Source organism: Coptis chinensis, chromosome 7, assembly GCF_015680905.1.
Source record: "Coptis chinensis isolate HL-2020 chromosome 7, ASM1568090v1, whole genome shotgun sequence".
NCBI classification, from domain to species: domain Eukaryota; kingdom Viridiplantae; phylum Streptophyta; class Magnoliopsida; order Ranunculales; family Ranunculaceae; genus Coptis; species Coptis chinensis.
In genome coordinates, this window is record NC_141462.1 from 43,297,693 (window position 1) to 43,311,456 (window position 13,764).

Sequence of the window (13,764 nt, forward strand, 5' to 3'; positions counted from 1 at the left end):
CTTCTGCGAATAATACCGCTGGTGCCATTTTCCTTGCTTTAGCTGAGGGACGTTTCCTATATGACATTCCCAAAGTTTTAGTGGCTAGTCTAGCTAGAGGCCATAGTATGAGGCATAAGTACCTTCTTATGCCTGTTTTGGTTTGTCGTATCATGTGCTATTTTTTCCCTGATTTTTGTACCCGCTACACGATTGGGTTGGGGTTGAAATTATAAGACCCACCAATTACATTGTTCGTTCGTTTCGTGTTATGACTTGGCCGAGATGGAGGGGTACAACCTCAATGGGTTGCTCCTTACACCCGATCAGACCGAGTAGCACTTAACAGGATAGCACGGGTTGATGATACATGGAGAAAGGCTTGGCAAGTTATCATGGCGTGGCAGGACACAAAAGAAACTCGCTTCTATATAGAAGAGGATGATGACGCCTAAATGCTAGATATGAGGTAAGTTTTAATTTTATTTTTGTTCGTGCCTGCTTATGTCCCAAACAATTTACTTCTTTGTAACCCCATAACGGGTGGAACTCATATAGAGTTACATCTGTTTTATTTATCTATATTAGTATGTTTTAATTTTGTTTTGCAAATGTTCCAAAATTTCACACGTTTCCATGGTATTTTCCTACCCTTCTTATTTCTATACTTTGAGGACAAAGCATGCTTTTGTTTGGGGGTGGCATAGAAACACGCGTAATTTAAGGCACCTGTTATGATATAGATATGTATAATATGCACTTATTTTCTAGTGAAAAAATAAAATATAAATTAAAAATAAAAATAAAAAGTTTATGCTATGTACTTAGGAATATTGGTGTTGTTTCTTTCTCCATGCTCTTAATAATCTAAAAGTTTCACGTTAACTGTTGCATTAAAATAGTTTTTAGAAACTTAGGTTAATATGTAGGTAATAATCTTTGCATCTTTCTATAAATATATTGCATGAGCATCTATGTTTGTATTGGCAGTAAGTTTCTGAAATCTAGGCTAGTATACTTATTCTACAAATCCTGTGAGAATATAGCTTAAAGCCTTATATGAGTGAAATATTTGAAATGACACAAGGGAGGAGTAAATTCCGAATAGAGAAATCACACGTCTACTTGCTTGATCACTATACCATATCCTAACCGAGAATTTAGGCCTTTTTGGATCGATATAGCCAGAATTTATTTTTTTATTTTTTTATTTTTTTGATTGGCAAGCGAGGTTGTTAACGGAGACCCCTACCCCTATTATATTATTAATCATGAAAAAAAAATGTTTGTTTACAATCACTTCCTCACATACTCTCTTCCTATAACATCATCATGTGCTATTTTGATTACATCTTCTGCTAATGTGTTAATTACAATTTCATGATAACTAACATTTGGGCAATTTGGCGCTATTGCATCTGCTAACATGTTTGTTTCCCTGTATGAAATTCAACCCTATATGAAATAATTTTCCGCTAGTCTCCCCTCTGAGCCTTTCTTTTGCCTTTTATAAACCGCAAATCTTTTACCCTTTTATACAAAACAAATAAAAATAAAAAAATCAACCTACCCATCTTTGAATGAGTCTGAGAATAGAAATGAAGAATAGAAAAGAGAAAGACCTTTGAAATCAAGAATTTGTTAGTTGCTTCAAATAAGAAAAGAAATTTTCCATCCAAAAAAAAAAAAAAGGTTAGAACTCCAAAAATAGAATCAAAGGAGTCAAAAGCTAAAAGAAAAAGAAAAAAATGGCTAAGGATGGAAACAAAGTGCAGAAGCAAAGTAAAGAACAAGGTTTTCTTTAGTTACATAATATGAAGACTCTATTATCTCAGACTGCTTCCTTTTGAATATCTATTTTCTTAATTCTTAAACCATCACCAAATCCCCGCAACACCTAATAAAGACCTGTAGCTCAATTAGGAATAGGTTAGTGTGATAGTAAGTGGCGATATGTTTTTGATCGACTTCGGCTTCCTTGTGTGTCATTGAGATTGTAAGGTAAAGTGTGCCCACTACACACTGGAGTGAGCGAAACTTGAGTGGAAAAATCAGAGTTGTTTTTGTCTTGACATTTATGTGAGGACCTACTTAAGGACGCTATTCCAAAGTTTCAAAAAATGACCTGTTAGTGCATTACATAGCATAGTTCATTATATATATGTTTATCCGGAGATGATTGATTATTATGCACGTATTACCTTAAATTTCGACTTGATTATTTTGTATTCATTGCTAGTGAGATGTATAGATATATGAGAATAAAGTTGAAAACAGTAATTTTATTTCTTAATCTTTGTAGTATAGATGAAGTTTGTGAGTACCATCACTGGAAAACTCTCACGAGGCTATAACTCGTCTACTAGGGAATTCTTAGTGGTTTAAGGCCTTATTGCATGTGGTCAATGCAATCGCACTCGGCGAAACGAGATTAGTTAGAACTCCATTTTTGGTCACTTATTTTAATTTTTCATATTTGCTTGAGGACAAGAAAAATCTGTTTGGGGGTGGTTTGATAAGAGCCCAAAACTGTAGTTTTAACCCCTTAACAATATTACTTTTAGACCGATTATGTGATTAATAAATAAGAAAGGAGCAAAGGTTTGTTGCTAAGAAGTTATATGATTAAAGGCCAAGATTCAAGGAGAAAAAACGTTTTTAAAGCCCGGTCAAAGCTGAAAAGTCAAAGTCAACGCGGGCAGAAATAGCGCATAAAAGTCAGCAGAACTTCTGAATGTCGTATCTTTGGACTCAGACCTTGGAATTGGGCCTACCATATGTCAAAACGACCGGCTCAGAAAGAGATTTGTAATGGTTTAAGCTTTAATCCAATATAAGGAGCAAAAGTAGACAAAAAGGCTTTTGTAGTAATTTCTAATCGAGAAACCTTTTTTGGGCCGAAGTAATCAAGTTTTGGGCTCGATTTTATGGCCCAAAATATGGCTCCAAAGCCCATGCACGAATTTGTAGACCTAGCCCTCTTCTATATAAAGAGGACTAAGACATCACTCTTGATAGATAGTTAGTTATTCATAAACTTAGTTTTAAGTTAGTTTTAATTCAGTTTTAATACAGTTTGAATTCTTAGACTCTTTCAATTAGATTAATAATGTAATTATTATTTTTTCAATAATGTCTTGTTCTTATTGTTCTTATTTCATGAATAATAGTTTGATGAATCAAAGCGAAACCTCCATTAGAGGGGTTTGAGGAAACTTTGATGAAGACTTGATTGTGTTAGTGTAGATATAGTTGTGATAATCTATTCCACTCTAGAAAGTAATTAGTTCACCATGAGAATGGGTTTAATTGCTTCACATGCTAATTATTAGTTGGTAGAGATTGCCATGACTAATTAGGGATTAGAAATACCCAACCTTTACGTGAATGAGATAAATGAGAAGTCAAAGCTCAAACCTACAATGGGAAGTCAAAGCTGCTAGGCTTCAGTTAAATGAGATACAAGAACAGCTCAAGACCAATCCTCTCGATCAAGTGGCTGGTGCGCTTGAGCTTTCTATCAGAGATAGGTTGATTCAATTGATCAGAATGGAGGAAATGGATATGAAGCACATAACAAATATTGACTGGATGGAGTATGGGGAGAGATGCAATAAATATTTCTTCAATGTGCTGAAGGAAAATAAGAGTCGAAGGTGGCTGTGGGCTATCGAGGATATGGAAGGCAACAGAAAAGAAGGGTAGGCAGATATGGCGAGTGCATTTGTGGAATACTACACAAGGATCTTGGGAGCCTCGTCGACAACAACTTGTACATCACAGTTCCTAAACAAGTTAGTTTTGAATGAAGTTGATCAAGAAACGGGGATGCAACTCACGGCCCAGATTACAAGAGAAGAAATAAAACAAGCATTGTTTGAAATGAAAGATAACAAAGCTCTAAGACCAGACAAATTCAATGCGTTATTTTTCAAAAAGTGTTGGAACCTAGTGGGCGAGGATTTCTCAAAAGCTATTAAGCATATTTTTGAACATACAGAAAGGTACAAATGCCACATTAATATGTTTAATACCTAAATGCATTTCCCCTACTAGAGTAGATGAACTTCGATCGATTGCGTGTTGTAATATCATTTACAAGTGTGTTACTAAGATTCTAACAAACAGGCTGAAAGTATGTATTTCCTCCTTGATTTCATATAACCAATCTGCCTTTGTTCCGGGGAGAGCTATACAAGAGAACATCCTCCTTGCCCATGAGCTTTTGAGAGGATACAGAAAGAAATGAGGGTCTCCAAGATGTACCATAAAGCTGGATATAAAGAAGGCCTATGATTCAGTTAGCTGGAGTGCTCTGGAGCGGATTCTTTACAGATTTAAAGTTCCCACAAGCCTTCATAACATGGATAAAGATGTGCTTCACCTCTCCCTCTTATTCCATTTTAGTGAATGGCACCCCAGAAGGTTATTTTGACAGCAAAAGAGGTCTGCACCAGGGCAATCCCATCTCCCCATACCTTTTTGTTTTAGTCATGGAGGTTATGAGCAATCTCCTAAACCAAGGAATGAGTTCTAAAGCATTTCTCCCCCACTCAAAGTGCAAACAGAGGCAACTCTCCCACCTGTGCTTTGCTGATTACGTACTCTTGTTTTGTAGAGGTGTGCCGGCCTCTATTCATGCAGTCAAGGATATTCTCCCAGTTTTCTCTCAGGCTACTGGGCTAAACCTTAATTATGAAAAGACAACTATGATGACTGGCAGTATGTCGTTTGAAGAAAGTAAGGAGTTGGCAGACATCCTATGCATCACACTTATCTCTCCCCCAGTTTCATACTTGGGGTTGCCTCTGACCTCTACAGGGTTGGGCATAAATGACTGTCTCCCCCTGATTGAAAATATCACTGCGCGTATCTCCAACTGGAAGAACAAATCCTTATCCAGAGTAGGAAGGCTACAACTTGTGCAATCTGTCCTTTCGTCTTTTCAAACTTATTGGGCACAAACCTTTGTGCTACCTAAGACGGTCCTTGAAAGAGTTGGAAAGATTTGTAATAGATTTCTATGGGCTGGGCCAAACATGAAGAGGGCCTTGCACCATGTTAGTCATGCGACTCTAAGGATAGAGAAAGAACAGGGTGGATTGGGGATTCTAGATCCTCTCACATGGAATAAAGCTACCATATGTGGGTTAATGTTGAAGATTGCACAGAAAGGAGACTCTTTATGGGTCAACTAGACATGGGACCAACAAATAAGAGGGAGGAAGTTCTAGACTATGAAGGTTCCGACAGATTCATCGTGGGTATGGAGAGGCATTCTGAAGCATAGACAACTAGCTATGAAGTTTGTAAAAAATTTGATCGTAAATGGGGAGAGTACAAGCTTCTGGCATGACCCTTGGTGCCACTCTGTTCCTCTAATCCAAATGGCCACTGCTCGAGGCAATCTAGGAGAGATCATTCAAGAGAATGCAAAGGTGAGTGTCATTATAGAAGACAATCATTGGAACCATGTGATACAAGGGCTACCTGATGGGGAAGTTAAGGATCTAATCATGGGAACGGAAATTAACTCCTTCTTAGACAAGGATACTATTATATGGGGACCGAGCAGTACAGGGGAATTCAGTGTCAAGTCTGCTTATGCCGTTATCAAGAACATCAAACTGAAGGTAAAATGGTTCAAATTGGTGTGGGGGAAGTTGTCGGTGCCACAACATTCCTTTACTACCTGGTAGGCTTTCGCTGGATGCTTACCTACCCAAAACAGGTTAAAGCAGAAGAAGCTCCTGCCTCAGTTGGTCTGCATCTTATGCAACTCTCATGAGGAGAGTACGTCACGTCTCTTCTTCGACTGCCAGTTCTCGAAGGCAATTTGGGAGGAAGTGAAGGAAAGTATGGGCTTACCAAAGACAGTCCCGGGGTCACGAGAAGAATGGAACTACCTGTTACGGCTGTGTAGATGCAACTCTATGTTCTCAGAAGTGGTTAAGGCCCTGATTTATGCTGCGGTGCATGCCATCTAGTGTGAAAGGAACAAGTGAAGGCAAAAGGGATGGGTCAAGACAGCAAAAGAGGTCAGCAATAATCTAAAACACACAATGAAGGAATACTTGGCCAAATGCTTGATAGAAGTGACCGACAATATCCAGTTGAGAATTCTTTTACAGAGGTTGGGTATCTCCCCAAGATACCAACAGAAGAAAACCAGGTGGTGTAGTGACCAGAAGTTGGCAAGCTACTGCTTAACTCTGATGGGTTAGTGAAGAACAATATTGCGAGATATGGTGGACTAATAAGAGATGAAGACGGTCAAGTGAAGGTGGCTTATTATTGTAGATCGAGACATATCTCAGTCTTATACCAGGAGCTACAAGCCATAGTTGCTGGTCTAAAGGCTGCTCTTCAGATCAGCGCGAGGTATATCAAAGTTGCATCTGATTCTCTTAGTGCGGTAAACATAGCAAACGGGAAGGAGAAAGCACTGTGGCACTGCAAGAATCTAGTAGCTGAGCTTAAGAGCCTTAGTAGTTTGTTTGTGTCTGTCAGAATAGTTCATATTTTTAGAGAAGGTAATAGGGCAGTCGATTACTTGTCTAAAGTCTATGACTATCCGGATATGGATGTGGTGTACTTTATACCTCCCCTAGACTCAATTCTAGATTCCATTGTAAGGGAGGATAAAGAAGAAACTATGTACCCAAGAGTTAGCTGATCTATAATAAAGGTTGGGGTATCCTTAACCCCTAGCTTCTTTTAAAAAAAAAAATGATTACAACAAATTCTATGCTAGTTTATTAAGTCGAATCAAAGTGGAATCAAATTCTCCTAATTCCTTCCCATATTCACATCGTATTATTGAATTGTCGTAGTTTAAATCACATAATTTCTATTAGTATTCAATCACCACATTAGTATATTTTCATTTCATTCCTCTCATTGATTTTGTTATAATTACATAAACTAGGAAATCTTTACATCTAAACGAGCTAGGAGTGGAACGAATTCTCTACTCAACATATTGAACGATAACGAGAGTAGAACTTTGATCATATAGCGTAAATTTTATTTAGTTTTACTTATTCATAGCATAACTAGTTAAGAGTAGGTAAAACTATAGTTTTTACTTTTATCACACACGATCATTAAAACTTATCCATCTAGTCTTGCTAGGTGGAGAGTTTTTGTTTTCTACAGAAGACATTTTTTAAAAAAAAATTTAGAAAGAGAGATTGAGAAGGGGAAAAGATTTTTAAGAAAGGAAAATTTTGTACAAGTTTGAGTCTTTTAACGTCAGATTTTCGAGACAAAATAGAGAGGTGGATTCAAAAGATAGAATTAAACAGAGAATAATATCACTTTGGTTACTCTATTTTTTTTTTTTTTTCAATTGGTTTTCTCAAGCAAATATATCTCTTACCATATAGAGGTTTTGACAAGAAGATAAAGTTATACGTGAATCCGGTATCATTTTAGTTACTCTGAGGTGTATAATTTTCATTTTTATATCCTTTAGTTTTGAAAACTATGGAGAGATGTTTTAAGAAACTTGTACTCAAAAACTGTGATTCTAGATGCTACTACTTGAAAACAAACCATAACAGATAATCTTAGGAAACTTTTGTGTCGGTTCTGTGGCGAACCCAATCTAGACAGACAGAGCTTCAGTTACGCGAGTTGGGGGATTTACTATGCAAGACATGGAATGTCCTAACCCGACAAATAGCTTGGTGATATAGGTGACCCTTAGTAAGAAAAGCTGATCTCAAAATCGCCCTTATATTGCGTTGTTCTAAGGGTTGGTCGGTGTAAAATCCATTACCCATTTTTGGTTTTGAAAAATCACTTAATTATTGATGTATCGAGAATCTATCATTAACAGAACAAAGAAAACAACTAATTTTTGAAAAAAAATTGTAAAATAAAGAAAATAAAAATTGTATACTTGCTCCACAGGTTCGCTCTTACTCAAATAATGAGTAAAAAGTGTTTTACAAAGAATATGCTAGATATACTCTGTGGACTAAGGCTCCGACACTTACAACCACACCCTCTAATTGGAGAGGTCCGGTTACCTTATTGATGTATTCCCTTTAAAGCAGAATATGGAATGAAATAGGAAAGGAATACATTAGAAAAAAAGTAATTAATCCTCGTAGATGGGATCTCTTAGAAGGATTTCTTCCACATCCATAGATAGTAACTCATGAAAATGTTTGAGGCATTGACCATTTACTTGAAATGTATTGCTATCATTATGGTTTTTTAATGTGATAACCCCATAATGGGTGACTTAAATTATATTAAATGGACCAGTCCATCGAGTATTCAGGTTTCCTGGGAAAAGATGCAATCTACAGTTATAAAGCAAAACTTTTTGACCAACTTCAAAATGTTTTCGTAAAATATGCTTGTCATGAATCCTTTTCATGTTGGTTTTGTAATCTTTTGAAAAGTCATAAGCATCATTACGAATCTCTTCGAGCTCGTTTATTTGCAGTTTACGCTTCTCACCTGCTGCATTGAGGTTATAATTAAGGGTTTTTATTGCCCACAGGGCATGATGCTCTAGTTCAATTGGCAGGTGACAAGGTTTTCCATAGACAAGCCTGTAGGGGGACATCCCTATAGGAGTTTTAAAAGCAGTTCTGTATGCCCATAATGCATTGTTCAGATGCAAAGACTAGTGTTTCCTATTTAGATTAACAGTTTTCTCTAGGATACGCTTAATCTCTCGATTAGAGACTTCTACTTGACCACTTGTTTGAGGATACTATGGAGTTGCAACCATGTGGGTTACTCCATATTTTTTCATGATATGTTCAAAAACTCAATTGCAAAAATGTGATCCACTATCACTGATGATGGCTTTTGGAATACCAAATCTTGAAAAAATATTTTCTTTTATTAAATCAATGACTTTTTTGTTATCATTGCTACAACACGGTATGAACTCAATCCATTTAGATACATAGTCTACGGCTACTAGGATGTAGATGAAACCATTCGAAGTTGGGAAAGGTCCCATGAAATTGATGTCCCAGACGTAAAAAATCTCTATAATGAGAATGGGATTTAAGGGCATCATGTTACGTGTAGAAATACGACTGAGATGTTGGCAACGAACATATGCTTTTCAATGAAAAAATGCATTGCAAAAAAGTGTTGAGCAGCAGAATCCACATTATAAGGCCTTAGCAGTAGTTTTATTTGCACTAAAATGTCCTCCACATGATTGCTCCTGATAGAAGGAAAGGACTGCAAATTGTTTCCATTCTGGAATGCAACGTCGGATAATCTGATCTGGACAATATTTGAAAAGATATGGGTCATCCCAATGATAGTACTTTACATGAGCTAGAAACTTCTTCCTCTGATTTCTATTCCACAGTAGTAGAGTCTCTTCAGTCACCAGATAGTTCACAATATCAGCATACCAAGGTGTAGAGAGAATCGTGTAAAGGTGTTCATTAGGAAAAAAATCTGAGATGTGATCGGAATAACTGTCACTATCATTGTGTAACCTAGACAGGTGGTCAGCCAATATGTTTTCAACTGCTTTTTTATTTTCTATTTCCAAAGTGAATTCTTGTAGAGGGAGAATCTATTGGATCAATATCTATTTAGAATCTTTCTTTGTGAGAAGGTACCTAAGTGCTGCATGATCGGTGTAGATTAAGGTTTTTGATCCTATCAAATAAGGATGAAATTTGTCTAAAGCATAGACAATGGCTAAAAATTCATTTTTTGTGGTCAAATAATTCTTTTGAGCCTCATTTAGTGTTTTACTTGTATAGTAAACAACTGTAGGTCCCTTATCATGTTTTTGACCTAAAACGGCGCCAACAGCATAGTCGTTGACATCACACATGAGTTCAAACGGTTTTGACCAATCAGGAGGTTGAATTATAGGTGCAGTTATTAAGGCGGCTTTCAACCTTTCAAAATCCTGCTTGCAATCCAAGTTACACTCAAAGGGTGCATCTTTTATAAGAAGATTAGTTAAGGGTTTAGCAATTTTTGAGAAATCTTGGATGAATCTTCGATAAAATCCAGCATGGCCTAAAAATGCTCGTATGTCACGGATGTTCGGTGGAATAGGTAGAGTAGAAATTTTGTCTATTTTAGATTTGTCAACCTCTATAACATTTTTAGACACAATGTGACCTAACATTATTCCCTTTTTAATCATGAAGTGACATTTCTCCCAATTAAGGACCATATTCTTTTCCTGACAACGCGCCAAGACATTGGAAAGGTTGGAAAAATAGTTGTCGAAAGAATCTCCATAGAGGGAAAAATCATCCATAAACACTTTCATAAATCTCTCTACCATATAACTGAAGATGTGTAACATGTAGCGTTGAAATATGGCATGTGCATTTCAAAAAATGAAAGGCATATGGGCATAGGCATATGTTCCAAAAGGGCAAGTGAAGGTAGTCTTTTCCTTATCAGATTAGTCAATTAAGATGTGAAAATAGTCTGAATACCCATCCAAGAAATAGAAATAAGCATGTCGTCCTAAACATTCAAGCATCTGATCTACAAATGGCAGGGGAAAATGATCTTTCCTTGTGACTGCATTCATTTTCCGATAGTCAGTACAAATCCGCCACATTATGGGAACTCGTGCAGGAATTAACTCGCCTTCCTCATTTCAGACCAATGTAATCCCAGACTTCTTTGGCACTTGAAGCTTTAGATAGTGGTGGTAACTTCGGAAGGGTTTGTTTAGAAGTGAGGTTCATCCTAAATTGTTTAGAATTTGAGTGTGGGAGTTGTGAAGAAGAAAGGTAGATTCTTTTATGGATTGGATTGGTTTTAAGCTAATGAAAACATTAAAAGCATTAGTTGATAGTATTGAAATGACTTGAAAACATTGAAAGAAAGATTGATTAAAGCTTGAAATAAGAACAACAAGATAAGATTGAAGATTGAAATAAGAACAAGTAAAATAAAAAGTTTTGATTGAAAGGAAATAAAACAAACAATAAAGTAAAAACTTGAACTAAAAAACCATACAAGAAATTAAACAAACCAAATGGTTTGGATTCTAAGACAATGGATGGTTTCTCTCTCCCTTACTTTTGGGTTATATACCCCTACTTTTGCCTTTTACAGATTTGCCCTTCTCTATTACAAATTAGACACCTCACACTTCACTTTTGCTTTTGCTTTTCCTTTTGCTTTTTGATTTCTTCTTGACCAAGGTAGGTTTTGGGAGGATGTCATATTTTGAGATAACGGCCTCCATCTCTGGTCTTTTAAGTTAAGGGCTTTGACCTTTGACCTTGACCTTTAACGTTGACCGTTGACTTTGACTTTTTTAGCACTTTTCCATAGCAGCTTCTGGTCTTCATAATAAGCATGATTAAGGTTCCTTTTGGTATTAAGACACAGCTTTTATGATAAGTGGTCTAAAATACTCCCTAAGCTGAAAAAGGTAATAAAAGCTACGAGTTGTTTTTTCGTTAAGCGTAAGAAATGCTGTAATGTAGCAATATACGGGTAATAAAAATAACATTTGGGAGCTAATCACCACCCCCAAATAGCATCTTGATTGTCCTCAAGTTAGGATGAGAGAAAAAACTAAAATCACAAATGAATGATTTATTATAAGTTATACTAATCTCATTTCCCAGTGTGCGATTGCATTGACCATATGCAACAAGGCCTTAAACCACTAGAAATTCCCTAGTGGATGAGCTTTAAGCCTCGTGAGAGTTTTCCAGTGAAGGTACTCATAAACTTCTTCTATTTAGTACATAGGGTCTTATTTCCTTATTTATTTTCAGAAGTTCATACATCGCATTAGCGGTGACTAAGGACAAGCTCCTTTGAACTTAGAATAACATATATACATTAATTTAATCATCAAAAGATAAATGTGCAAAACATGAGCAATGAAATGCAAAAGTAGAGTTGTTTTCGAGGCTATTTGGAGAGCTTCCTTAAAGTGGGTTCTCACAGGGGTGTGTTGCAATCACAACTCTTTGATAGATTCACTCAAGGTTCGTTATCTCAAGTACAATGGGCACTTATATTCCTCGCATACTTAAATGACGTCCAAAGAAACTGAGGTTGATTGATCACGCTTGCCACTTACTATCATACCATCTTATTCCTAATCGAGTTAGAGGTCTTTTATGCTTGCCACTTACTATCACACCATCCGATTGATCACGCTTGCCACTTACAGGGCTAGGGTGATGGTTTAGAAAGAAAAAGGAAGGGAAAAGTAAAATCTGATAAGTTGAGAACTAGGTCTTCAAGATACTTGTAACCAAAGAAGAACCTCTTTTTGTTCTTTTACTTTTGAATTGTGATACATTCTTTTAGCCTTTTGGCTTTGTGACTCCATATGATTTTGAATTTTGGGAGTTCTAACTTTTCTTTTGTTTCTTTTTGTTTCTGATATCGTCTCTTTTTGATTTTGAACTTTTGGGAGATTCAATTTTTTTGACTCTTTGATTTTTTTAGAGTTTTGATTTTTGATGGGTCTTTCTTTCTTTTCTTTTTGAAGCAAACAACAATTCTATTTTTGTACAAGGTCTTCTATTCTCTTTTTTCTGATATCCACCAAGTTTGCAACTTGTCAGCTGGGTAAGCTTTTTATTGCGTGTTGTAACGGGTTGGGAATTTTTGGTTAAGAATTAAAAGGCTTTTAGAAAGGATGAAGGCTCAAGAAGGCTAACTAGAGGAAAACTATCTTTTTAGGGTTTTAATGTTTATTTGGATGTATCGATCCAAAAAGGGCATAAATTTTCTTTTAGGATATGGCGTGGTGATCAAGCAAGTGGATGTGTGGTCTTTCTATTCGGACATCCTTTTTGTCATCACTCAATAATTATTTAATTGAGGATTTTGGCTAGATTCTCACAGGATATGGAACTTAATTGTTCTAGCCTTGGTTTCGGAAACTCACTGCTATATACAAACAAATGCTGATGCATGCCATTCTGAAAAGATGTAGAAACTATTGTATGTATATTAGTCTAAGTACGAAGAATAAGTCCTTACTCTATTGCTATAATGAGACTTCTAAACTTTTTATCCACGAAAGAAAAAGGAAACAAGACTTTTTAATACTAAACGGAAAAATATTTTTGGTCTTTTTTGAATTTGTTTTTTAGAAAGGAAGAAATATACTATTATATCTACTATATAGAAAATGCCTAATTTTTGCATAGAACTATGCTTTGTCCTCAAAGTATGAAGATATAAGGAAAGAGATTACCATAGAAACATGAGCAAAAATGGCGATACATCTGTATTCTGTTTTTTATGATGAAAATAAGCCACCCCAAATAAGTTTGGGGCGTGGGTTGTTTGATATAAAATGAGAAATACATGGTTTATTACACTAGGGATATCTATTCTACTATAAAATCTTTTTAGGTTTTTGTATTTTTGAAAACATGTATGAAATGCATGAGAGAAAAATGGAAAATTTTGGCATGATATATCTTTTTTACCTTCTACTCATATACCAAATTCTACAAGGAAAACAAAAAAAATAAAACAAGCAAATAATATTAAGCATATAATTAAACTTATACTACGTCATACACATAAGAAAGAAATAGAAAAATAATTAAATCCAACTATACGGACACTAGGGAGAATCCTAGTTAGAATTCGTGCATGACTCATCTCGACAACTAGAAGATCCTTCTCCTTGTTGACATCGGGATCTAGCATGTCTATCACTACGCGGGAGCACGTCTCTGGTGCTTCGCAGTGTTCTAGTAACACTATGTTGAAAACTTTGCTGCTCCTGCTAGAAGGACCGCTGCTCCTCTCTGATGGTCCGCTGTTCTG

At 36.1% G+C, this 13,764-nt stretch overlaps 2 protein-coding genes across 2 annotated transcripts; both read left to right on the forward strand.

The window, feature by feature from the left end:
* The first annotated feature begins 5,216 nt into the window (after positions 1-5,216).
* Positions 5,217-5,966, forward strand: LOC147487626 (uncharacterized). Its single transcript, XM_086574082.1, has 2 exons — positions 5,217-5,612; positions 5,679-5,966. The coding sequence occupies exons 1-2, from the start codon at positions 5,217-5,219 to the stop codon at positions 5,964-5,966; spliced, it is 684 nt and encodes a 227-aa protein (XP_086430208.1).
* Positions 5,967-5,995: 29 nt separating this feature from the next.
* LOC147487627 (uncharacterized) lies at positions 5,996-6,655 on the forward strand. Its single transcript, XM_086574083.1, has 2 exons — positions 5,996-6,017; positions 6,204-6,655. The coding sequence occupies exons 1-2, from the start codon at positions 5,996-5,998 to the stop codon at positions 6,653-6,655; spliced, it is 474 nt and encodes a 157-aa protein (XP_086430209.1).
* The last annotated feature ends 7,109 nt before the right edge of the window (positions 6,656-13,764 follow it).

Coding starts and splice junctions, on each gene's coding strand:
- LOC147487627 (XM_086574083.1), top strand. CDS start 5,996: ATGGGTCAAGACAGCAAAAGAG. Junction 6,018..6,203: donor GGGTCAAGACAGCAAAAGAG/GTCAGCAATAAT, acceptor CTGATGGGTTAG/TGAAGAACAATATTGCGAGA.
- LOC147487626 (XM_086574082.1), top strand. CDS start 5,217: ATGAAGGTTCCGACAGATTCATCGTGGGTATGGAGAGGCATTCTGAAG. Junction 5,613..5,678: donor TCAAGAACATCAAACTGAAG/GTAAAATGGTTC, acceptor ACTACCTGGTAG/GCTTTCGCTGGATGCTTACC.